The sequence below is a fragment of the Fundulus heteroclitus genome, chromosome 3 (assembly GCF_011125445.2).
Source record: "Fundulus heteroclitus isolate FHET01 chromosome 3, MU-UCD_Fhet_4.1, whole genome shotgun sequence".
Lineage (NCBI taxonomy): Eukaryota > Metazoa > Chordata > Actinopteri > Cyprinodontiformes > Fundulidae > Fundulus > Fundulus heteroclitus.
In genome coordinates, this window is record NC_046363.1 from 32,143,281 (window position 1) to 32,168,331 (window position 25,051).

Consider the following 25,051-nt stretch of genomic DNA (forward strand, 5'->3'; position numbering starts at 1 on the left):
TGCCACTTTTTATATGGGTGATCCCTCTAGGAAATTATCCAACCTGTGATCAGAGACTGTTATTCAACCATTAGATGTATACAGATTTATTCTATCTCTACAGATTGTGATTTATACACAGTGGGGAGAACTTACAGTATATGAGAAAATAATTTCATCTTGACTACCACAGGAACAGATCACGTGTTCTCTCTCATATTAACGAGCATCATTTTTTTTTCTTTTCTTCCAAATCTAGTCGTAAATTTGTTAAATTAAGTATGATCCCCAACTCAGGCCATCAGTTCTGGTATATACAGTCATGATGATATGCAGCATCATTGTACAGAATTACTGTGTGTATATATTAATTTAAGGTCTTTCACTTTGATATAACCCATTCTGCACTGACAGTAAAGTGAAAAATAAGCAGTTTGGAAATTCAAGACACACCGGAAGTGGAGGTATCTATGGTTATGTTGACCCCTTTCATCCTTCAATGGGGAAGTTTATGTTCAAATGTATGAAATGTCTGATCAAAACAGAAAATTAGATAAATATGGTTGTAATTGTAAAAAAAATTAAGCGAGTCATCAAGCTGCTAAAACCAACAGATGCAGTTTTCTAATAATAAAAAGTAACGAAATGTTTTTTTTTTCTTTATCAAATAACGTTATATATTTTTACAATATAGGCAAACGTTTCTGCAACATTAATAAATGAAAACAAAAGCGAAGATTAAAACGCCTTTGCTCAGAGAGCCGCTTTATCCGCCCGGCGGAGTCACCTCTGCTGGATCTCTCACCCACAGCAGCAGCAGCAGCGGCGGCGGCATCGGCGGCCTCCATTTTAACTCCGACACCGACTCGTACCTCACGTGTCCTGGGCTGTCTCTCTCACATGACCCGAGTGTTTGTTCCCGTGATCAGCACTCCCATCTCCGTCTGTGACACAGAATATCACTTTTTATTTTCACCCTGATGGATATGCTCGAACAGAGTCTGGACACCGCAAGGTAAGCGGGACTCTTGTCAAAATGGCTAACAGACACAGGCTAGCAACTACATGCTATTAGGCACAGCTAGCAAGGCCCGAACCGAAAAAAAAAACTGTTTTCACAAAGAGTTTAATGCCAGAACCGCACTTTAGTTAGCAACTAAAGTGGAAGACATTTTTAAGCAGATTATCTGACATGCGGCACTCACGAATGCAAGTGGCGTATTTATGAGAAAACAACAATTATGTAATATCATTTCAGGTGCCAAGATAGCTTAAGCTAACTGTTAAAACAGAAAAAAATGTTTGTCAGCCGTGGAGGGAGAAACGCAGAAACCGCAGCAAGGTTCGGGGTTTTCTGTAAAGCAGCTTTGTGGGTTTGCGGGGCTCTTGCGCGGGTTAGGCTGGAGAGAAGTCCGGGGGGTCATATTCAGTGTTTTCGTTTGACGTTTGAAACATTTTGACCACTCCGTGGTTCCTGAAAACTGAGTTGTCTTTGCATTGGATTTGCAGCCAAGAAAAGCAAGAAGAAGAGGTTGTCCAGGCATCTGAAGGTGAGAAGTTGTCTGGCTTGCAGTGGCAATGGTTTGTACCAAAGATCAGAAGAGTTAAAATAATATTAATAATAATAATAATAATATTAAAAACAATAATATTTAGACCCATAAGACACTCCCTTTCCAGTTTGTGCGGGCATCTTTATAAGGTCCTGTGTTTTTGTTCAGAGGTTGACTCACACATTTCACACCAAAACACACCCATCTCTGGACACAGAACACATCTGCTTCCTGAACAGTGAGATGGCTCCACATTCCCATGCTGTTTATACTCACATAATAATTGCTTAGATGAATATGGAACCCTTGGGTATTGGGGAAATTGTACACAAGGGTTAACCAGACTTGTGGAGGTCCACAATTCCCTTCTTTATTTCTTGGTAGATTTGTTTTGAGCACCCCCCTCCCTCTCACACACACACACACACACAATTTCCCACAAGGAATGAGTGTTTTTGATCCATATCCTCAAATCAGTCAGAAGCTTCCAAAGCCTTGATTTCATCTTGGCTTTTCTAAACTCTTAAAAAGGCATAGTAATCTTGGTGTATGTAAACTTTTAAATTTAAAGAGAGTAATAAAAAGATGTTGTTAGAAACGATTTCTCCTTTTTCTTGCATTTAGACAATACAAATAGCTTTGGTAATCCCCACTGGGCTAAAGCAGTAAAAATGTGTCAGAAAGCGATGAAACAAAATGTTTGTCTTTTTTTTTTTATACAGTGTGTGTAAATATCTGGTTGCAACTGTATAGCCCTTACTTTGCATAATACTACATAGAAAACATTTTCTACAGCTTCATTAACCTCTTAGTTTATTTTTATCCCCTCCTCCTCATATACTAACCGCTGGCTGTTTTTTCTTTTCTTTTTTTATCTCCTTTTTTTTTTCTCGTGTAAGACGCAACAGGGGAAGAGCAGACGTCTGTAACAATAGCCAGTGTTCAGCAGGCTGCAGCATTCGGAGACCACAACATCCAGTATCAGTTTCGCACAGAGGGTGGGCAGGTATGTAACCGACGGATCACCGGATGACACTTGCATTGCTCTTGGTGGCATTAAAAGCAGAAAGTGCATCTGTTCATGACAGGCGAACAATTTGACTCCAGGAATGTCTGTCTCTGGCGACTTGCAGTTTGCAGCATATTGATGAAGGTGGCTTCACGGATTTAATCGACAGCGTTAAGGCCCATTCATACCTCACGTAAAAGACGGATACGTGTGGAGTGTTTCATACGTTCTAACCGTCGATTTCGTCCGTATTTTGACACGAAAATTGGGAGCTTGCGCTTACGGACGAAACGGATCAATACGGAGCAATACTACCGGAAACGGTGGGGGCGCTATTGAGTTTGTAGTACAAAATGTCAACAAAATCACGAAGAAGGTTGTAATTCTGGGCTTTAAACAATGGCGGGATTCGAGGAACGACTCGCGGAGCTTTTCCGCAACTACCCACACATATGATGTGTCGTGTCCGGGGCACAGGGACAAACAAAAAGTTTACTTACGGAGCAAATACAACAAAATCACGTATTGGACCGTCGCCGTGTTTGATCAGTGACGAATCATTGGCGCCCAGCACTGCCACCTAGATGGAATATTGGTTATTGCGCACCTCAACGGACGGAGGTATGAAGGACTCAACGGATAGAACGCACGGACAGAAATACGGACGTGCAGGCCAAACGTAGGGTATGAATGGGCCTTTAGAGTCCTTTTGTTGAAATACTCAAACAACTTACAACCACTAACTTGTGCAAAGGTGTTTTTATTGGAATTTCATTTCATAAACCAATATGAAAAGAGTAAAAAATGTGAACTGTTGGGAAAATTATGCACGGTTTGTAGCAAGTGTGGGGTAAATTTGTTTTCAGACTCCTTTACTGTGATACCCCTCAAAGTTAATTTCAACCATTTTTAGAAGTCAAATAATTCTTATTAGACTCGACTTCTGTGTGACGTCATCTCAATATATAAACAGCTGTTCTTAAAAGGTCTCAGATATTTGCTAGAGAGCATCAGTAGACAAACATCACCTTCCTCTAAACTGCTTATCATCCATGGACTCCACCATACCTAAAAGAACCTCTCACTACAACCTGATCCCTTTGTTCAAAAAACTCATGTCGCCTCTCACTCCCCGAGTTGAGCACCATGGGTGATCGTGCCTTTTGCTCAGCCTCCCCGACCATCTGAGAGAACCACATACAATTGAGACTATAAAAGGATTAAAATAATTTCTATTTAGCAGAACTTATGAGTTTTAACCTTGTACAGTAATGTTGTTGCACTATATATATATATATATATATAAAGATTCATGTTTTTATGTACCTGAGAACCTCACTTGTAGCACTTTTTTTTAATGTGAAGAGCATTACAAATGTATTATTATTTAATAATAATTATTAATAATGAATACCAAGCCAACCCCCCCTGTACAGCTCAAGGATGAAGTTGGGAGTATTTCAAGGCAAGGATAGGTTAAAAAGAAAAAAATCACAAGTTTTGAACATCTAAAAGCTACTGTTAATGTCAAATAGGAAAGACTATAGCAAAACTGCAGATCTACCAAGACATAGTCCTCTATCTAATTTGGTAAACTGGGTAGGATTATGGATTATGTTGAGAAAAGGGTAAAGGATCATGGAAGCTTTAGATGAACTGCAGAGATCCACGGCTCACGTGGGTGAATCAGTCCACAGGAATAGTGGAAGAGTTTCCTGAAGAGCGACAAGGAAACGTTTTTTAAAAGTCCTGTTTGCATTTTGTCACTAGCTATACGAGTGTAACAGGAAATAAGTGGAAGAAGGTGCTCCGGTCAGATGAAACCAAATTAAACTCTTTGGCCTACATGCAAAGCACTATGTGTGACAAAATGAAACTACACATCACCTTGAACACACCATTTCCACCTCTAAACATCCTGGTGGCAACATGGTCCTGTGGGGATGCTTCTCTTTAGGAAGGACAGGAATGTGGTCAGAGTTGATGGGGAGGAGAGCTAAAAGCCTGATATTCTTAGAAGAAAAATAGTTGAAGCAAAACAGGCTGAAGCGGAGGTTTTCTTTTGAGCACATCAAGCTACTACAATTGAGTGGTTTATACAAAAGGATGTTCATGTTAGAATGACCTAGTTAAAGTCAAGACTTGAGTAGAATAGAGAATTGGTGGCAAGACCAGAAACCTAATGTTTACTGACACTCTCCAACCAACAGTTTCAGCTGTCTTGCAAAAAAGAAAGGGGTGTAAATGTGGAGAAAAGTTGTTTTATTTATTATTGCTTTGAAGGGGTTAATTACGAATGTCAACCAGACTAAAATTATACATCTGTTTCCTTCCATTTCCCAATTGTGCACTACTTTGACCTGGTCTACCACTATGTTTCAATAAATCGTTTAAAGTTTGTGATTGTAACTTCAAAAAAATGGGAAAATAATTTGAGCGGTAAGAATACCGTCAATAAGCACCCTATGTGCAACATAAAGAACAGTTTTCACACCAGACATCTGTATTTACTAGTTAGGCTTGTCTGCTTTAAGTTTTACTGTAACGTTAGAGCAAATTTCTATTAGGACTTATTTAAATTACCCTAATGACAATGTAGGCACCGCAACTGTATAATACATTATGTATACATCATTGATGGCAATTAATTAAATGCCATCTTAGTAAGAAATAACCAAAAATGCCCCAGAAACCACTAGATTATGACTGTTGCGTTTAGAGAACGTCAAAAACCCAATCATGGGAAAAATAATCTTAAAAAGATTATGGTTGGGAAGTTGGATTATTGAGAAACTCTTACTCCGGGATAACAACTTCCTTCCTTCTCCACATGACTGCAGAGCGTGAGAAAATATAAATAGACAAGGTGCAAATGTATTCACTTCACATCTGTTTACCATAAATTAATCAATCTTTAAGCTTTAACTAATAGCAAAGTTGAAGTCGTTGCCATCTTGAAAAAGCGAGCCACTAGGAGTTTGTGAGGATTCTCGTGACCTGGAGCTCCTAACCCCAAATCATCCTCTTATGTAAAAAGTGAAACAAAAGGCCTGTTTAAGATAAAGAATCGGGCGCGCAAGCTTAAAAAAGGAAACAGGCACAGTATATTTAAGATTTATTCAAGTGTAAACCTTGCTGGAGGCAATATCGTTTTGTTCGCAGCATGTGCTGCGCCAAGAAATTTATGGATGGTCGGTAATGTAATGAAGATTTTTCATGACAAACTGGTCAGATCAATGAATATCTGCTGTTCATGTCCCATATTCCGAGGTCAGGAGGGTGGCAGACTAATTTGCTTGAATCAAGGATAAATGTGTTGTTCTTTTTCTGGCTTCCACGAGTCCAAGGTGAATATCATCATCAAGTGTGTTTCTATCCTCCGATATGCATCTCTGTACTTGTCTGCGATAGACTGTGAAATGGAAAGAGCGGTGAATAAGCTTGGGGTGGTTGTAACATTGAAGAGTTTTGTTTATTTTTTTCCTTCATATTTTGGGATATTTTTTTTTTTTTTGTACTGGAGGGAATTAAGTCAGTGATCCATGTGGCTCGTTTGGCGTAAACAGTTCTAGCGTGAGCTGTCATGTGATTCCAGTCTGGTCAGGGATTGGCATGGGGTAACCTGTCACATGTCAGTCAGGAGGACAGTCACATGATGGAGCGATACAAATAGGGATTCTTGGGACAATCGAGCTCATTTTCTTCATCGCTTTCTCCAAAATTAAATCAGGCACATTCTGAAGCGTAAGCATATTGTGTGGGGATGCTGAGATCGCTGCACTGCTGAGGTTTGAACAGGGATTTCAGATCCTGGGCTTTGCTAACCTAAAGAAATTGATATGATAAACAAAGCTGCAAGCCAGGTGAGATGATTTTTTTTTTTTTTTTTATAAATCTGCTCAGCACAACTGAAATACAAGAAATATTGTGTGTCATCTCCAACTGCTCAAGTTCACACTGTTGTTTCTGTCTCAAAGGTCACGTACCGCGTTGTTCAGGTGACCGACCAGCACGTTGATGGAAGAGAGGATGCGGGAGGAGCAGTGAGCGTCGTTTCTACAGCTGCTTTTGCTGGGGCTCCTCAGGCTGTGGCTCAGGTAACACAACACTTTCTTTTACTCAAAGCTCTCTGTTAGTCTGTAGGGCTTTAAAAGAATAGCTCGATTTGTTATCTTGATTATAAGAACATTTCATTTTCAGCCGTTTGTTTCCAAAAAGAGATTAAAACCAATGCAAGATTGTCCGTCCTCTTATTTTCCGAACCGGTTTGTTGTTTAGATGTTTGATCTGTTGAAAACACGTAGACGAGAAAATCATCAACAACACTGTCTGCTCAATCAGAAGAACTGTGAGATGACAGAAGGATTTTTATTCAGATTAGGCAGATTTCTACAAGTTCTTCTTTCTTGTGAAGAGTTGAAACCCTTTCTGTCTTTTTTTTAAAGAGACTAGTATTAGGTTAAACAATGTAAAGAACTATTAAGAAATTAAAAACAAAAACTGAGAATCCATCCATCCACCTTGCCGTCTTGGGTCCAGGTCGAAAATCCAGGCGCCCCTCTCCCTGCTGACGTTCTTTTGTTCATTTTGGGGGGTATATAGTCCTTCCAGCAAGTTCTGGGTCTGCCTTGGGGAGTCCTCTTCGTGAGATGTGTCAGGAAAATCTCAATTTTTGTGCCCAGGAGGCCTTCTGTTCAGACGCTCAAACCCCTCTCCTGGTTTCGTTCAATGTAGATAAGCAGCGGATTTACTATGAGCACCCCCAAGATGATGAAGCTTTGCATCCTATCTCTACGGCTGAGTCCAGCACCTCTATGAAAGAAGCTCATTTTAGCTGCGTTTATCCTGGATTTTAGAAATCATACCTACTTAAGTTTAAGTTGAGCACAGAACAGAAACGGATCTAAGATCTCAGGTTAATATATGCAGCAGTATACTATCTCAGTCGCCAACTTCTCAGGAGTAGGGGAAAAAAATCCTTACTAAGGTGGTGTGAACCAGTAACCTGGCTCTGCCAGATAGATTTGCTCCGCATATCCATCTGGAAACCTTCCGTTGAAGTAATTTTGGGAAGGGGCGAAAATACTGGTTAGCTGATTGGCCTATGTTGGTGATAGACGGGCCAAATAAACCAATCAGATTCGTCGTCGCTCGTAACAGAGCGACGACGAAAACACAACCACAAGCCAAGCTACTCTTGCTGCTGCAGGTAAAGGCTCGTTAGCTCAGCAAAGAAATACTCTGTAATTCCGATAAAACTTGCTCGATAGCCACGCTAACGCTAGTTTCATCGGCTGAAGCCGCCATGTTCTTTAGACTGAACTGACGCGCTTCCCGTTACGTCACACCTCAACCGCCTCAAAGCCAACAGACAGGACTGCAGAGGCTTTATTTTACTTGGGCATATTTACAAGAAAGAGAACAAAATCCATGAAACATAAGACATTTAGTTTCTTTTTCTAATTGCACACTTTAGAGGGCTGTTTAATAAATGTTAATCTATGTTTAGGGCTAACTTTATTGTAGTTAATTATTATATAAAAAATGGAATTTTCCTGATCTAAATTAAGACTGTGGACCTGAAACCAGTTATTTTAATAAGTAGATTTTATCCAAGTCTATCACAGCAGTTTTTGTTTCACTTTGGTTCAGCACCGGTGGGGAACCTAGTACAGGGACTTTCTCTGCTACCCGTTGACTGAGCTGCATAAATAGTAGCAGAGATGGGGGCGTGGCGGGGGTTCCATTCCCTTCTCTATTAACCCGCTGACCTCTGCTTATCCACAGCTGGTGTGTTTTTTTTTTTTTTACACACTGCTACAGTGCTTGTTTTGTCAACCGGGGGATCGTTTTGAGCAGTCTACAAACAAATTTGACTTGAGGAAATGGAGAGCAATGTAATCTGTAATTTTAGGGATTAAAAGTTATTATTAAAACGGGGAAACGCACCAATCAGCCGAGATCGGGATTTGCCAACGTTCCCTTGATTGACTCTGAATGTCGTTTGGCAAGCGGAAGACTCAAAACCCAATTTTTCCAATGTTTTTTGCTCTACTTGCTTCAAAACTAAGAACTTCCACCGTTTCAGTCTCTGAACACAACATCATCTTGTTATTTGATGCTTTCTTTTGGGTCTCATATGAATAGAGTGACTTTTAGCAACATGCTTTGTATAAATTGGGATCAGCTTTTAATTCCTTCATTTTCTGGCAGAGTCAAAAACTATTGTCTGTATCAAAGAACCTGCAAGACATTTTTTTCTTTCTATTTTATAGTCCTTTAAAAAAAAAAATCATAATTTGAAATGTGAATTAGGAGGGTCAACTTCAAATAAAATCAGAAATCAGTACCCAGCCAGGAGAATACTACTTACGAATAAAAACTTTTACTTTGACAAGAAGCATATGGTTTAAGTCATATTAGTACAATTAGTGTAATGATTCCCACAACCTTCATGAACTTGCCTTTTTTGTATTATTTTAGTTTATCTTGTGTCCAATAGATTAAGAAGACATTAATAGTTTGTCATTTGCTAGAAATTTAAATTAGAACCTAAAGTTATACCACACTAAGAACAGAAATTAGATTAGATTAGATTTAAACTTTATTGTCATTACACAAGTACAAGGCAACAGAATGCAGTTTAGGTCTAACCAGAAGTGCAATAGCAGCAAGTGCAGGAAAAATAATGGTTCCATAAGTACAGGACATGGGTTTTTACTGAATAAATATAGAGATGGATACTATTATAAACAGAATTTTACTGATAGATTTGTCCTATGAGTATATATAGATAACTAGTATTGTGAACTAAATTTACAGCTGGATATGTACCGAATATAATATACAGATGGATATTACTGTAAATAGTTTTATAGATATGTACAATAGCATAAATTACAATATAACAGTGCTTCCTAGCCAGAATATAACTATCGTTATTTCAGTTACCATATACACCTAAAGCTTCTCTGACCAAGTTCCTATCACCACTAACAAGGTCTGTGCTGCTTCCTTTCTGCTCTTTTTTTTTTTTTCTTTTTTTTTTTTGTTCCCTGCCGTCCCACCGCTCTGTGTCTTCCTCGGTGGTCTACGGGGGGGGGACACCGGTGTTGAGTCTGACAGAGAGCGAGGTGTGCGTTTACCTGCTGTGACTGCTCCATTGCCACTCGCTCATGCTTTTCCCCCTGCTTCTCTCTTATCTGCCACAGGCTGTGATCCAAAACCCTTTCAGTAATGGAGGAAGCCCAGCAGGGGAGGCAGTGGGAGGGGAGACCCGCTTCGCTTACTTCCCCGCGACCGCGGTGAGCGACGGGACCGTGTCGGTGCAGGCGGCAGCGGACCCAACCCTCACGCAGGCAGGGGGTGAGTCGCTGTTCGCTCTCAACACGCACCGGGCCAAAGCGCATCACAGTGTTACACGGCTAATTAAGCAATTATTTTTGACAAAAAGGCAATCGTTATAAGTACCCTGCAGCCAGAACAACTTCCCTCTCTCTTAGCAGATCTAAATAAGGCATCATCCTTAAAGCTCTGGATAATTTGAAGTAAAGAAGGATGCTGTAGATGCTAAATGTCACTTTTGCTGCTGTGATGAAAGCGTTATATGTCGCAAACTCAAAAAGTGTTTGAACTGCATGTTTTGGTCAGAATCAGCCGTTGGCCCAGAAAGGTGTGAAATATTTCCTGCCACATGTCAAATACCTTCAGCAGCTTAAATGTGACCCTGTGTGTCTGCAGCGGGCGCATCGTTCCTGAATTGGATGATTTCGTAAATTGCAAATAAATTCAATATATGAACCACAAATTGTGTCCCCTAACGTGCAAGCTTTTATTGCAAATTTAGCCGCTGCTCGTTTATCACATGATAACCATCCAGCTTCATCCACGCGGTCACATGTTGTCCTGCTGTGTTAACCGTTCATGTGGTTTTAATGTGCTTTTGAAGATCAGGCTTATTAGGAAATCTTTTGATATGGGTTCCTGTTCTTTGCTTTTGAAGGTTTCCAGAACATCAGGAAACTAGGCGACCAAACATGTAGCTCCTTTATGTGCAACAAATCTGCATTTTAATGCGCAGGCCAGGTCTAGATCCTCCTGTGGGCATGCCGTAAGCCAGGAGTGACTGGCTCGTCCTTGGATCAGCACTTTATGGTGATTGTAGCAGAGCTCTGGTAATTTTATTTAGAAAACTCTTTATTTGTTTGAAAATGGATTGTTTTGCTTTTAACAAACATAAAAAGCCCCAAACTGAGATCCATTACGCTTTGAACCATTTTATTCTGTCCAATAAATCCAGGCATTTTGCCCACGTTTACTCTATGTAACTAATCCAACTTGTTTATTCCAACCCGAAAAAGATAAGAGGGATATACGTGTGGTTATCTAGGCAGGTGTTTTTAAAATAAAAAGGTTTTGCTTACTGTAACACAGTAATAGAAAGGTGTGCATAGATGAGCCGGTCCAGGTATATTCAGCTTTTAATTTGGAAGTTTTTTGCCAGTACTTTGCTGACAAAATGGCTACTTAGATTCTATGTTTGATTAACAGTTTTTTTAAGTAACTGCTAATTAATTACCTCAGTGTTATGGGTTGGTGGGAGCAAAATCATGTCAATAGACTTAAACGGACTTGAGATAGTTGAGATAGTTTTGTTGAAATCAGTTTATCGTCGGAGTTGAAACATACAAGCCAATTTTTGAGAAAACTGAATCCTTGATTTATTTATTTTTAAAGGATGGAAATCACAAACTGGGTTTTAAAAAGTCTGTGTCGAACAATCCAGTCCATGTTTGAATAGTCAGTAAATCTTAAATTTAATGTTTGTCTAAAGGCTGGATTTTTAGCCCAATATTTCCCCTGATCTTCCCCTTCTGACAGATGGTGACTATCGACATGGCTCTTCAGTAATAGTAAGATAATCAGATAATCTGAAGCGATATTCCTGTCATATTTGGCGTGTTAAGAGTGATCTGGTCCGCTTTTTCAGGGACCGCTCCAACCTCAAATCGGCAAAATTCAACCTGTTGGATTGTCTTGCCCTTATATCCCAGCATGTGGGGTGTTCCCGAGGACAAGCGAGCACGTTTGAATGTGATGTGTAGCCAATCAAAAAGCGAGTTGCAGGAAACTCCAATTAAATGAAACCGCTCACCTCCATATCATAGTGAAACGGACATAGAGGCCACTGGTTATGTTGTTTCCTCTTCTTTTACCAACGGCTTTTTATTGTTATGTTTTTCCCTGAGAAACTTAACGCCAAGAAGAAACTATTTCTCAGTAGATTTCTACTACGATCTGGCAGCAAATGAGCTCCGTCTCACTTGACTTCAATCAGGCCTTCCTATTGGTGCAGAATCCTTTCATGCCGACGACGGCATCATAGCCAGAAGTAAATATTTATTTATTTTAGACCCATAAAAATGTATTTTTTATAGAATTAATACTTTTATTCTGCACCACTCTAGACGTCCTGTGGATATATTAGTTCTGAAAAATTGCTTTGATGAAAAAGTTGTATTAGGACTGGTTTCTTTAGTTGTTTCTAAAGAAACCAGTTTGGGTTTGATCAGTTTTTAATGAATCCGCAGGCCAGCTTCCTTAAAAACTGATATAGCCCCCTTTAAGTGCTCTACCATTAGCAATCTGTACAGCAGATGTCAAGTTCAGTATTGTAAGTCAGTTACATGGATTCTCATATTTTTCTCTTGTATATCGCTATTTTTCACCGGCTACCAGAACGCTGCCTCAGAAAGCTTTTTTTTCATGCTAATATAACCGAGCCTCTTTATTAGTCGACTTGTGTTCAAAGAACAGGGCACCTCAAGAGCTACAGCCCATCTAGCTCCAAATCAATCCTCCTACTCAAAATACAGCAGGTTGTCGAGCTGAAAGCATGCTTCTTCGCACTCAGCGCGGTTCATATCAGCATTAAATTTGCTTCACTAGATCAAGTAACAAGCCGACGGCAACAAGGCAGCACTTTGTGACACTGGCTTCGTTCTGATGAAGAATATTTTGGTCCTATAATGTGGTCAGATCTTGTACCACAAGTCTATATTTAAATGAAAGACTTGTTTTTTTTTTTTTTTTTTTTTTCAACCTGATGTGTATGGACTTGATCCTCTTTGCTCACTACAAAATCTTTGTATAATTCCCACAGGTCAGTTTTATGTGATGATGACACCGCCTGATGTCATTCAAACAGGTGCACAACGAACCATCGCCCCGCGCACTCAGCCCTACCCTGCGTAAGTACCTCCGCTCATCCAAAAACGGCCCGTTCTGCTTTAAGTAAACGCATTTTTTAATTTTGGTCGGATATCTGGTGATCAAAGTAGGTTTCAGTTTACCGTTTATTAGAGTACATTTCACTTTGCTGTCGTTTTGACTGTTTTGATGATTACTCTACGGTGAACCTTACGGGCCTCCATTCAGGCTCCTCTGCGAATCAGCAGCCGTTGTCCACCGGTCTAAAATGTATATGATCAGATGATGTGGTCGCATCAAGTAAACAAAGGAGGCAGAACCAAATAAATCCAGATGCTAATGCAGCAGGAGGCTGTGGAGGAGAAGGAAATCTCTGAGTTTCAGCCAGGGAGGGACGGGACAGCAAAGAGATGCATGTGTCCAGTTAGTGGAAAAGATGGATTATTCTCTCACATGAGTGAATATGGTCTCAACACAGGAATGTGAAATCATGTTTGAGTATTTGAAGAGCGCTCTTGTTACTTCTGTAACTATGTTTTTCCCGAACGCTGATTTAAAACCTCATGTTGTTTGTCTCAGAAAGCGATACACTTTAAAATAATCAGACACCAAACGAGATCCATCTCAGAAGATGTTCAGCTGTTAGGCGCACGCTGGTATTTTTTAGTCACCAGGATTATAAACGAGGTCGTTGAAACAGAGTCTGCCATTTTAGTTAAATGACAACAGGCTCCTTCTGGTTTACTTTAGATACTTAAAGAGGAAACACTCTGCCAAAAACACTTTGGCTCTGGTTAAGTAGCAGTGCCGAGACCTGGAAGATTGTTGAATCTTAATCTTGATTTTCTGTTGTTTGGCAAAAGCCAGCTCAGTCATTTGCTTTCTTGGTCACAAACTGAACACATGACTCGTTATTGAATTGGGTTTGCTCCGAGTTAAGTGAATATTCTTGTATTTTCTACTAGGCTTTGACTTTAACACGTGATGTTAGGTTTAGTCTTCCTTAAAAGCAGAAACTTGTGTTGCTGAATGCTGTGATCAGGAATGCAATGCGTTGCAAAGGTATCCATACCCCTTGAGCTGTTTCACACGGAATCGCATAACAACCACAAGCTTCAATGTATTTTTTTTTTTTTATTGGGATTTTATGTGATAGTCAAACACAAAATAACACACAACCATAGAGCAGAAGAAAAAAAAGATGCATACTGTTCTTTTTGATCTTTTTCCAAAAATAGTTTAGAAAAGGCTGGTCTGCTTTTGTTTTCAACCCGTTTGTCTCACTGTAGTTACTTCTGCAAGTCTTTCTGGGTGTGTCGCTACCAGCTTTGCATGTCTTTAGGTTTTAGATCTGGACTTTGACTAGGCCATTCTAAGTGTATGTCTTTATGTTTTGAGTTGTCCCACTTGAAAGAACTTCTCTGAGCATTTATCTCTGTTCATTTTTCCATCTGACCAGCTTCTCTGTGTCTGCCGACGAGAAGCTTCCCCACAGCAGGATGCTGCCACTGCCTGTTTTCATGGTGTGAATAATGTATTTGGAGCAATATTCATTTCTTTAGTCTACTGGCACACGTATAGGCCAAAATATTTTGGTCTCATCTGATCACAACACCTTAAACGTGTCTGCCTGGTTCTTGCCACACCCACAAATTCCAGATTTGTAAATTGTACAACGATTAGTTTGGCTCAGATCCTCCTACCTGAGCCGTGGATCACTGCAGCTCCCCCAGAGTTTCCACTGGCCTCATGGCTGCTTCTTTTGTTGTTGCGCTCTATTCTTACTCTGGTATTTATTTTTACTTTTATTTTGGCCTTACTGATAAGCACAGTCTCTGTTGCTTTGGCACTAACTTTAGATTAGGTTGGTTTTTAGTACTAAACGTTTTTGGGCAACTCTGTTTGCCAGTGTCACGCCTGAATTTCCTCATTGTGGGTCAATAAAAGGATTTCTTATCTTAATAAACCTCTGAGGCCTTCACAGAACAGCTGAATTTATACTATTGTACTACACACTGGTGGGCTTTGTTTGCTGATTAGTTAAAATTAGGTCGGTTTGTATTCTTCTCCTCCCAGTTTATATTTATAAACTGCTTTGTGTTGGTCTGTCATGTAAAATTCATACACCAAAGTTTCAAAATCCTGGAAAGTTCAAAGGGTATGAATAATCGCAATGTCCTGTAAATTATTTTATTCTACCGTCAGTGTGAGATATGAATAATTACCCTAAGCTGGAATGTGTGTGTATAATGGAATAAAATTGAAATATTTTTGTGTTTCAGTCATTTCAAAGAACTTTAGATGTCTGAAAAAGATGTAAACTCCTTGTTGGCGGGCAACTTTTAAGGGGCCGAGCCGCCTGATAATCTGACTGCAGCTCCGCTTTATGTCGCTGCTATACCGTCAAGATTAAAGACCAAACCACGCTGGAGTTTATGTAAATAAACTGTAGCGCATTTGATTTCCATCTCTCAGATTCCTGTTTGCAGTGTGTATGTTGCTATTTATTCCCTCCTCAGTAATAACTGTAATCCATTTTAAGTGTCACAGATATATTTGTGCTAACTAACCAACAGTATGATTGACATGTGAAAAAAAGTGAATGAAAACCTCCCCCCCTCCCCCTTTATTTGCCGTTCGCAGAGATGAAAACGAGCTGCTGCAACATGAAGGTTTAAACTGGTGAGGACAGTTTCCACATTTCTCCCGCACTCCTTTTTTTTTTTTTCTTCTCTCTCTCTCTCTTCTTTTTAAACAGCAAATGAACTAATCAAATAAGATCACAAGAAACTAAGCAGCTCAAAGACTCTTAAGACTCTGCCCTCCTCTCCCTCCCCTCTCATCCACGAGTCCCCAGCGATTCTCCGGGCTCTTGATGTACGAGACACAGATAATTTGTTCGATGCCGACCCTGATCCATTGTTGCTAGTTGTGCTTGTGGCAAATAAATGTTTCCATTAGGATCTAGAAAGTGGGTCATTGTTTTCCATCTGGAAACAAATGCATGATCCATACTTTTTTAGTGTTCTTTTTTTTTTTAAGTGCCTCTTTGTTGTAGTGCAGTTTTGTTCTCCTTTAGCCTAGTTTTTTAAGTTGGTGGAATAAAATATATGGACGGTATTTGACACTGTTGTATATTTTATTGATCCAACTGTATTGGTGTCATAAATTAGGTCAAACAAACTGTCTGCAAAATGTCACACATTACTGATCACGGGTGACTGCTAAAGGCTAAAGGCTGATCCCTTAAATCATCCATTGCAATCATTAGAAGCCCAAGCTGCTGTCCGTAGGGCTTCATGTTACGATTTACTGTCAAGGCCATTTCTTTGAGAAAGGACTTGAAGGGCAGGAGAAGTAAAAAGTAATTTCTTTGACCAATATACAGCTGTAAACGTTCTCCTTTGTGCTAATAATCAGGATAAACCGATTCAGCAGTGGAACTGATTTTTTTTTTTCTTCCTTGATTTGTGTGGAAACAATAACTCTTAGGAGTGTTAAGATGATGTGTTGCTCTGTACTGCAGAAACATGGAAACAGACATTCCTCTGGGTCTGCAGATTTAGTAATTTGACAGTTGTCCTCATTTTGTTTTTAAATGAACCACTGAACAGAATCCATTTTGCAGCGGAAATCCTATTAATACAGAATGGAGGCAATTTTGTTGGCACCCCTGGTAAAGATGTGCAAAATAAATGGATTTTTTATTTCTGAAGTATGAAGTCAGTAAATTTTTGGGAGCCCCGGCCTTTTAATTTAAGTGCATTTATTCAATGGTGGGAGGAGGAGAAAAAAAAGTGGTTAGAAAAATTGTTTATAACAATATCACCGGTGGCACAATTATTGGTACAATTATCTTAACGGAATTGTTAAGGGGGACTGAAGCTTTTTTAATTTCAATGTTTGATCAGAGTATGTAGGAACTTCATAATTAGTAATCCATGACTTTCTGTTTCCCAAGAGTTTAAATATAACGCAACAAAGAGCCCCATTTCTTTTAGCTACTGGCCACGAGTGGAAGACCCATATTTATCTCAACATCACACATAATAAACAATGCTATGGAGACTTCTCAACACCCGCAGTGAAGCGTGGCATCTTGGGGTCATTGAGTCTCCAGTAGACATTATCTACAGGCCAAGCAGTTTTTTGGGAGGTGATCTAGAAAAGGCCCCTGCTGAGTCTGGTAAACTGTCCCGGGTTGTACCTGGAGCTAAGCACACAGCTGGGATGGCAGGAAATGGTAGGATGAACGTGTGAAAGCACCTAATGCTAGCTGTTAGGTAAAGTGGAAGATATGTAATGCCATGGGCCTCTTTTTTTTAGTTGTTTTTCTTTCAAAGGCCCTGTGAACAGAATAACGATCTTAAACATATAATCAGTCAACACAGAAAAAGTTCACCAGACACAAATTCAACCTTCTCCTGTGGCCAACCTTGCACAACGTTATAGAAGAAACCTAAGCGCTGCAATTGTGTCACGGATGATTTTGTTAGTAACGATTATTTCTTAACATGAAAATGGAACGTTTTTTTTTTATTTAATTTTAATTATTATTATTATTCTGTCAGATTAAGATGCTGCAATAAAAGATGCATTCATTTTAAGGCTTTTTACACATCTTCACCAGTTGTAACTTCATATGTGTCCATGTACTATATATTAAGCTTGTTGTGCTGCCAAAAGTAAAAAAAAAAAAAAGATAGTCACATACAAGGAAGACATTACAATTGATTTACTTTCTTGAGTAAAGAGCAAAATTGTCAAATTCTTTTAAACAGTTTACTGCCAAACTTGCTAATTTTTGGCAGTATTTTCATATTTGGTGTTCCCACTGTAGTCCACATATTTATGCAGCTGTTTTTGGCCTTTTTGTGCCATAATGGCTATTTGGAAAGCTTTAGCAGTCATGTCTTGGCGAGTTCGTTAAACAGAGTCCTGAGGCAGGAAACGGAGACACAAGGCCGACACGTTGGTCTCCAAATACCCAAACTTCAGCAGAAAGCGGCTCTCGGTAATTTTACACACTAATAGATCAGTGTCCTTCCTTTGGGCCTCACCTGGGAACGGAACAGGCAGCAGGAATTTGGCCCGGTCTCAGTTTTCTAGCTAAGCGGCTCGTGGCTACGGGTGGGTGCGTCACAGCTGCACATGTAGCCTCACATGGCCGTGCATCCTTAAGGTTCTCAACCACAAGCAACTTCATAGGCCTGTTTATAAATGGCGCCTACATTAGTCTTAAATTGCAAGATAACGTTGAAGGATGCGGCATGTGATATAGATGAATTGTGGGGGATAAGGTTGGATTTGGCCTGATTGTGAGGTTCTCAGAGATGGGACATACCGCAGTGTATGAAAAGTATTTTTTTTTTTATTACCATTTTATCTGCAGGAAAATGGACGGACCCCGAACGCCACGAGATGAAAGGAGACGAGCGCAACATAATGAAGGTGGGTAATTAGCGATGATTGTGGCTTTTGATTTCATTTGATAGTACGGAACAATGCAGTGGGCGGGTGGGGTGGGGGGGGGGGGTCTTAATGGGGGCATTTTCTGTTGAAAGAAAAATCACCAAACCCTGTCAAAATGTTATTACAGCAGCAGATAACACGTTTATTTACATGGCCGCTAGAGGGTACTGTTGAGCTTTCAAAGCTGGTCACTTTGCCTGAGAGCTAAAAGAGGCAAGAAAAAGAAAAAAAAAAAGTCAGGTTCTTCAAGCAAAAACTATCATGATAGGAAAAGAAATCTGGAGCCTATACTTTTTTCATTTTCAGTTTTTCTTGTACCATTTGATTAGTTGAAAGGCGACGAAGAGACAAAATCAATAACTGGATCGTCACGCTTTCCAAGATGATACCTGACTGCACTATGGACAGCACCAAGACCGGCGCAGTAAGCCATTTCACACTTGACTTTTTACTGCAACCATTTTAAATGTCCGCCTTTCAGCCGTGTGACTACAGTTCTGTCCCCCTCAGAGCAAAGGAGGCATCCTCTCAAAAGCTTGTGACTACATCCGTGATCTGAGGCAAAGCAACCAGCGGCTGCAGGAGAGTCTGAAGGAAGTGGAGAGGATACAAGTGGACAATGAGCTGTGCAGGCAGCAGGTACTGATATCTGCCCTTGGTTCAAGCCTGCAAAATGCGGCGCCAAGTAAAGTCTCAATGAGTTCAAGAATACATAAAGAAGGTCTATGAATGATAATTCAAAACCTTCTTTTGAGGTGGCGGGGTGTAGCAGATAAATAAATCTGCGCACAAATAGTCAGCGATAGTGGGGCTGCATATGTGGCTGTGAAGATTGCCACTGCACTGAATAGATTGCTTTGCTGCAGCATTCAGCAGCAAAGTCTCAGAAGCATGAAATCTACCCCGGCCCCATATGCATCTTCATTTCTCCAAAACAAACCCCCCTGGGACTCCGGGCTGTGTAGCTAATCATCACGGGCTGACAAAGAGGATCAAAGAGTTTGCGCTCTTATAATGTGAAGTGTTACCTGACATCGGTGCTTTCAGAGGCAGTGGGAACGATATAGACAGGGGCTGTGTGAGAACTAAGTGCATGCTAATGCATTGAAAGTATTGTGAAATTTTGGAGCTGCCCGTCTCCCGCGTTGAATCCGAGGCCTGCAAGGCACTCGCAATATATTTTTTTATTCCGGGCGCTCAAAGCCTTATATCCTCCGCTCAGTCCTTTGCCGGGGAAGCTGCAAAGTCTGAACGGTTGGTTGTGGACAGGGGGGTGTCTTTGAAAAGGTCTGCGTGAATTTTCCCTAATCCCAGGTATTCCACAAAGCTGTGCTCACATTAGCATAAGCCAGTTTAACTCCGCAAATGGGGAAAAAAAAGAAAAAAAAGTCAGCTCTATAAACTGCAAGCTGGATTTACAGATGCGCCGCGCCTCAGTTATACAAAATAGCACGAAGAAGTTTATATATTTCAGTAATTCAATTGAAAAAGTGAAACTTGTATATGGATTCAGTGCTCAAATAGTGATTTATTGGGTAGTTATTTCTGTTGGTTCTGATGATGATGATGGGTCACAGCTTGTGAAAATTTAAATTTTATTTTTCTGAAAATAAGGTTATTAAATAAAGCCAGCTGTAAAAGGACCTTTTTTAAACAGAAATATTATCCCACTGAACACCAGGTTGTGGTACTGTACAGCAGATGGACTCGCACTGCAAAAACAAACTAAAAATAAGTAAAATGTTCTTAAAATGAATGTATTTTTCCTTGATTTGAGCAGGTAAATAAGATGATCTGCCAATAGAATACGATTTTTGCACTTAAAATCAGAACAATTCATCTCCATCTTTTTTCAAGTGCAGGATCTCTAATTATCTTATTTTAGGGGTCAAAATACTCATTCCATTGGCAGATAATCCTATTTACCTGCTCAAATCTAGGACAGAAACACTAATTTTAAGAACATTTGACTTGTTTTTAGATCCGTTTTTGCAGTGCAGTATTTTGTCCGGGCCTCTTTAGCTTCAATCTCTGCAGCTGTGGTGTAGAATAATCAGCCAGGAGTGCTGCTGAGGTCAGAAGGAATCCTGGGTTGCTCTCAGTGACCTTCAGCTTGCCTGCATTGCTGGTTCTGGTGTCTCATCTTACTCGTGGTAATGCTCCATAGATGCCGTTTGGGTTTTTTTGTTAGGCAAGTTTGCTGGCCGATCGAGCACAGTGAAGTCATTAAACCCGGTGTTGGTACTTTTGGCATTCTGTTTAGGTGCCATGTCTTGCTTTTAAAATGAAACCAGCATCTCCAGGAGGCTTGTCAGCAGAGGTAGCCAGACGCCGGCATTGACTTTGGACTCGATAAAACCTGGCGGACCGGCATCAGCAGATGACACGGCACCCCAAATCCTCCCTGACTGGGGAAACCTCACATTGCATCTCAAGCAGCTTGGCATCTGTGTCTCCACACTTTCTCCAGACTCTGAGAGCTTGATTTCCAAATGAAATGGAAACATTTATTTCACTTGAAAAGAGGACTCTGACCACCGAGCGACAGTCCAATCCTTTTTCTTCTTCCCGCCTGGACCCCTCTGACGTCTTTCATTCAGAAGGGGCTAAAACCAAGGTTGTAGCTTTTAAGCAATGATTCCAGGCACAGTAAATGCTTTGTGAATTTTAACCAAACCCTTTAACGGGCTTTAATCAAGGCAGGAGTTATACCCTTTTCTGGGGAATCGTTCTCTTTTGGTCAACTCCCCTTTAATATTACTGGGCCCAGCACTCTATGAACCACCAACCAGCTTTCTTAGCTATCACCTCGTGTGTCTTGGGGTATCTGTCACTGTCTGCTGATGATTTTTGTAGCCCATAACATTTGTGCCATAAATAATATTTTTTATTTCTCTTATTTAATGCTCTAATTTTCAGAGATACATAATATCAAATTTATCGTTAGCCGTAAGCTACAATTATTAATTAATGCTCAAAATGTATTATTTTGTGTGCAATAAATCTATATAGTGTAGAGCAGGGATGGGCAACTTCCATGATAAACAGGGCCACATTTTTTTCAGCACAATTGGATATGAAAGACGCTACAAATTATTCTCAATAAGAACAAATTTTAGATGAATTTAATATGTCCTTAAGCAAAAGACAAACCGTTTGCTTTAAAAAAAATTTGCAAAAAAGGAATTTAAATTCCTCCATATCAATGCATTCAGGAGCATGGGACATTTCAAATTTACAAGGAAAGAGGCATAAAACGGAACAGAACTTAACTCAAAAAATAATGTGTCTATCCAGAAACAGTGTGGGCTTTCTTACAATACTGAATGCTCTATAATTTTATTTCTGTTACTTTTTGATTATGCACATCTGTTAGCTTTTTATTCTGAAAAATCTAATGTCCCATGCTCCTGAATGCACCATAGCTTTCTGACACTCACGAATGCATCACACTCAACGCGGTGCTGTGTAGATGCACGTCTGATCGCCCGCTTAAGACAAAGCTTTGCAGTTTCAAAACTCACGTCGGCTCTCACGGTTTATTGTTGTGTGTAAATGACAAGAGACCAACAAATAAAAAATTCCCCATGTCCATACTTCTTCCCATTTTGTCTGAAAAATTTGACTTTCTCGGTCAAGTTTTCCCTTTATGGCCATGGCTCTTGACTTTCTTCCTCGCTGTTGCAAAGCGGCCCATGCCCTCTATTGTTTGGGTACGGCCCCCTATCGGTCAAAAGTATAATTACATTTTTATTTATTTATTTATTTTTTTTATCATTATTAAATTATTATTGCTCTATTCGCGGGCCGCCCTGAGTGATGACGAGGGCCGTGTGCGGCCCCCGGGCCGCCAGTTGGCCATCCCTGGTGTAGAGTTTGAGCTTTTGAATTAATTTGCTCAATTGAACAACTTTCTGTTGGTCGTCGATTTTGAATTTCTGTGTTTTTTGCGTTTAAGATCGAGGAGCTGAAGAACGAGAACGCGTTGCTCCGAGCACAGCTCCAGCAGCACGGCATCGAGATGGTCGTGGAGACGCCGCCGCAATAACGGGGATGAAAGCGACACGGAGGAGCACCGACCACCTAAACGTGTCACTGATGCTGTAGGGGAGGGGGGGTGGAAAAAAAGCAGACGAGATGATTGGGAAAAGACTTGTGGAGAATCACTTTGTTTAGTGATTGCCTCCTTCTCCAGCTTCCGGGTCACGAACCCATCACCAGCCATTTGTGGCTACACTTGACTGTTCCAGTCCTATCGAGATAACCGCCCGTCGCAGCTCAGTAGAAGTGTCCTCCAAGAAAACGTGTCCTCTCGCCTCTATCGGAGTGCTGTACCAGCACTAGCTATGAAACAGAACCTCTGCTGAACTTCTCCTGTGATTAATATTTATGTAGCCTCACTAGTGGACTATGAGTTTGGTTATCTAAGTTTGTTCCCTGTGAGTTTCTGTTTTCTCCCCATTCTTAATTTTGTCATAGGTCTTGCTTTTATCATGTTTGTGTTTTTTGAGTTCTGTATTAATAAGTTGTTTTTAGCTCATATAATTTATTAGTCTGCTTGCTGACAGAAGACTTGACGGAGACCAGTTACGTCAAAACTCACTCACCGCCCCCCAGAGGAGAAGGCTGGATTTTTTTAAAAGCGAGAAAACATCAAAAGTTTGCAAAAAAACACAATACTAGAGCCAAGAATAACGTGACACACTTATTTTACCTACATCCAAAGACAAACGAGGAGCCGTGCGAGCCGACGCCGCCTCCGGGCAGATTTATGTAAATACGACTTCTAATGTTTTAATACAGATGTTACAGAATGTTAGAGCGGATTATGTCTGGGAGTCAACAATCAATAACTCATTAACTCCATGCTGGTCCTTCGTCATACTTATTACCATGAAGTGTGTGTGCAATCTCTAAGCTTGATTTGAGCTAAAAAAAAAGAAAAGAAAATATAAAAAAAAAAAAAGACCGGGGTATACTTGAAATGTTGGGCATTTGCTTGATTGAAGAAAGAAAAAAAAACAAATCACCTGTAAAGTTCCGATTGTTTAAATGGTTTTTAAGTAAAAAGAGCAGATCATTTCCAACTGAGCACTTTGGACTGATGGCTGGAGAACAGCACAGTACAAACTTTTTGCCAAACCTTGTTCAGGTACCGTTGGTTTATCCTTTATATATATATTTTTTTTCCTTTTATTCACGGATGATTAAGCTTTGTCTCGAAACACCCTTTCCACTGTTTTGGTGTCGCAACTCTTCAGCTGGAGCTGGACGTGCAGGGAGGGAGGCACCCTGGAGAGCAGCACTCAAAGACTCTGCTTACTACAAAATAAAGTGTACACGGAAATCATGTTACACTTTTTAGCCGAGCACAACTTGTTCCCCGGGAAAAGACCAGAACAATTCAGATGGAAGCTCCCGTTTTCTGAATAATAAGTAACTTTAACTGGGCGTACCAACCGTTCAAGTCAATATTAACATTGTTGACATTTTTTTTTCTAAATGAATATACATGATGTTTTTTTTTTTTTTCCCTCATCTTGCTTTTGGCAATGGAAATGAAAACGGAGGAACAAAGCTAAGATTTGGAGCTGCTCATTTAAGCACGATTGCTTCTCCGTGTATCAACATCTCAGGATCCAGCAAAGCAAAACCAACCCTGGAACCCCTGGCAAAATCAGGCGGGCTAAATATCCAAGACTCCATAAGTTAACAGCTTGTGCTTTGAAAGTGCTGCTCTGCTACAACTCCATTCAGAGCTGACGGAAAGAGTGCAGGTGGCTCATCTATCAAAGGGGGCTCTCAGCCAAAGTTGAATGATAGATGTGCAGTAGGAATATATATATATATTTTTTTCTTTTCTTTTCATTTTTTTTTTTTTTTTTACACCTCAGAGGAGAGCAGAAAATGTAAAGAGCTACATGTTTGCTTTGGAAGGCGGATCTTCACAAATGAAAGGTCATTTGTGGGATTCTTTTTTGATTTTTATTTGTTTTTCTTTGCTTTTTCTTTTTTCAAATGGAAAGAGAAAGCAAGCAAGCTCCCTCTCTGTAGCAGCCTCACTGTTCTCAGGTTAGAGAAACCTTTTCTAAATAAAATGGTGAAAAATAAAACTTTCACTTGCTGACATCCTGGATTGGTTGTGGTTCATTGTCCTTGCTCGAGCTGTAGAAATCTGACTAAAATGTGTTATTTCTGTTGTGAATCTGAGGTTCAGTTTCTTATGTGTCAGGCTGTTAATTAGCAGCACAGATGAAAAAAAAAGTGTTAGATTTTGGGTCGGTTAGGAGAAGAAGAATGAATTTCCGGCCCACGACTCTTCAACTGCAGGACCGTAGAAATTATATCTATTCACATTTAATCTCAAAGGTCTTTGTGACTAACATGAATGTTAAGTTAAAATTTTTTTTGTTGTTTTCACAAATGACCTGTTAAAAATATGTTCTTGTATTTTTCTGTCGTCAATCGCCTCTCTAGATGAAACATTCATCAATTTCAATGTCTTTCAGATTAACCTTAATTTAAAGTCCTCTGGTATTTTTTATATGGCCTCTGGGACATTTATGGAGGCTGCAACAGTCCTTTTCCAGAATCTATTAGAACTTATAGATTGATTAATTGGTCAAACGTTGAAGTCCTGAATCTGACTCACTGGAAAATGTAAAACAAAATTCTACCATCAGCAAAGCTCAATTGCATTGTCTTGCAGAAGTTTTCACACCCCTTGAAATTAATCACATTTTACAAACACAGCTATTAATTTCAGGGATTTTATGACCAATACAAATAATTGTGAATTTGACGGAAAATTGCACAGAATAAAAAACAT

The 25,051-nt window shown here is 40.0% G+C and overlaps 1 protein-coding gene across 3 annotated transcripts; it reads left to right on the forward strand.

Moving 5' to 3' along the window:
- The first annotated feature begins 748 nt into the window (after window positions 1-748).
- On the forward strand, window positions 749-24,351 carry LOC105916804 (upstream stimulatory factor 2). 3 transcript variants are annotated; one of them, XM_012851427.3, is made up of 11 exons: window positions 960-994; window positions 1,489-1,529; window positions 2,432-2,538; window positions 6,519-6,638; window positions 9,753-9,906; window positions 12,704-12,791; window positions 15,394-15,432; window positions 18,143-18,201; window positions 18,552-18,646; window positions 18,733-18,861; window positions 22,181-24,351. In XM_012851427.3, exons 1-11 carry the CDS (start codon window positions 960-962, stop codon window positions 22,268-22,270), a joined length of 957 nt encoding a protein of 318 aa, XP_012706881.3. In that variant the 3' UTR covers window positions 22,271-24,351. The 3 variants fall into 3 exon arrangements, with proteins under 3 accessions (XP_012706882.3, XP_012706881.3, XP_035991130.1); XM_012851428.3 differs by lacking the exon at window positions 15,394-15,432 and having other exon boundaries at window positions 749-994; window positions 22,181-22,270; XM_036135237.1 differs by lacking the exons at window positions 960-994; window positions 1,489-1,529; window positions 2,432-2,538 and adding an exon at window positions 6,244-6,404 and having other exon boundaries at window positions 22,181-22,270.
- Window positions 24,352-25,051: the final 700 nt, after the last annotated feature.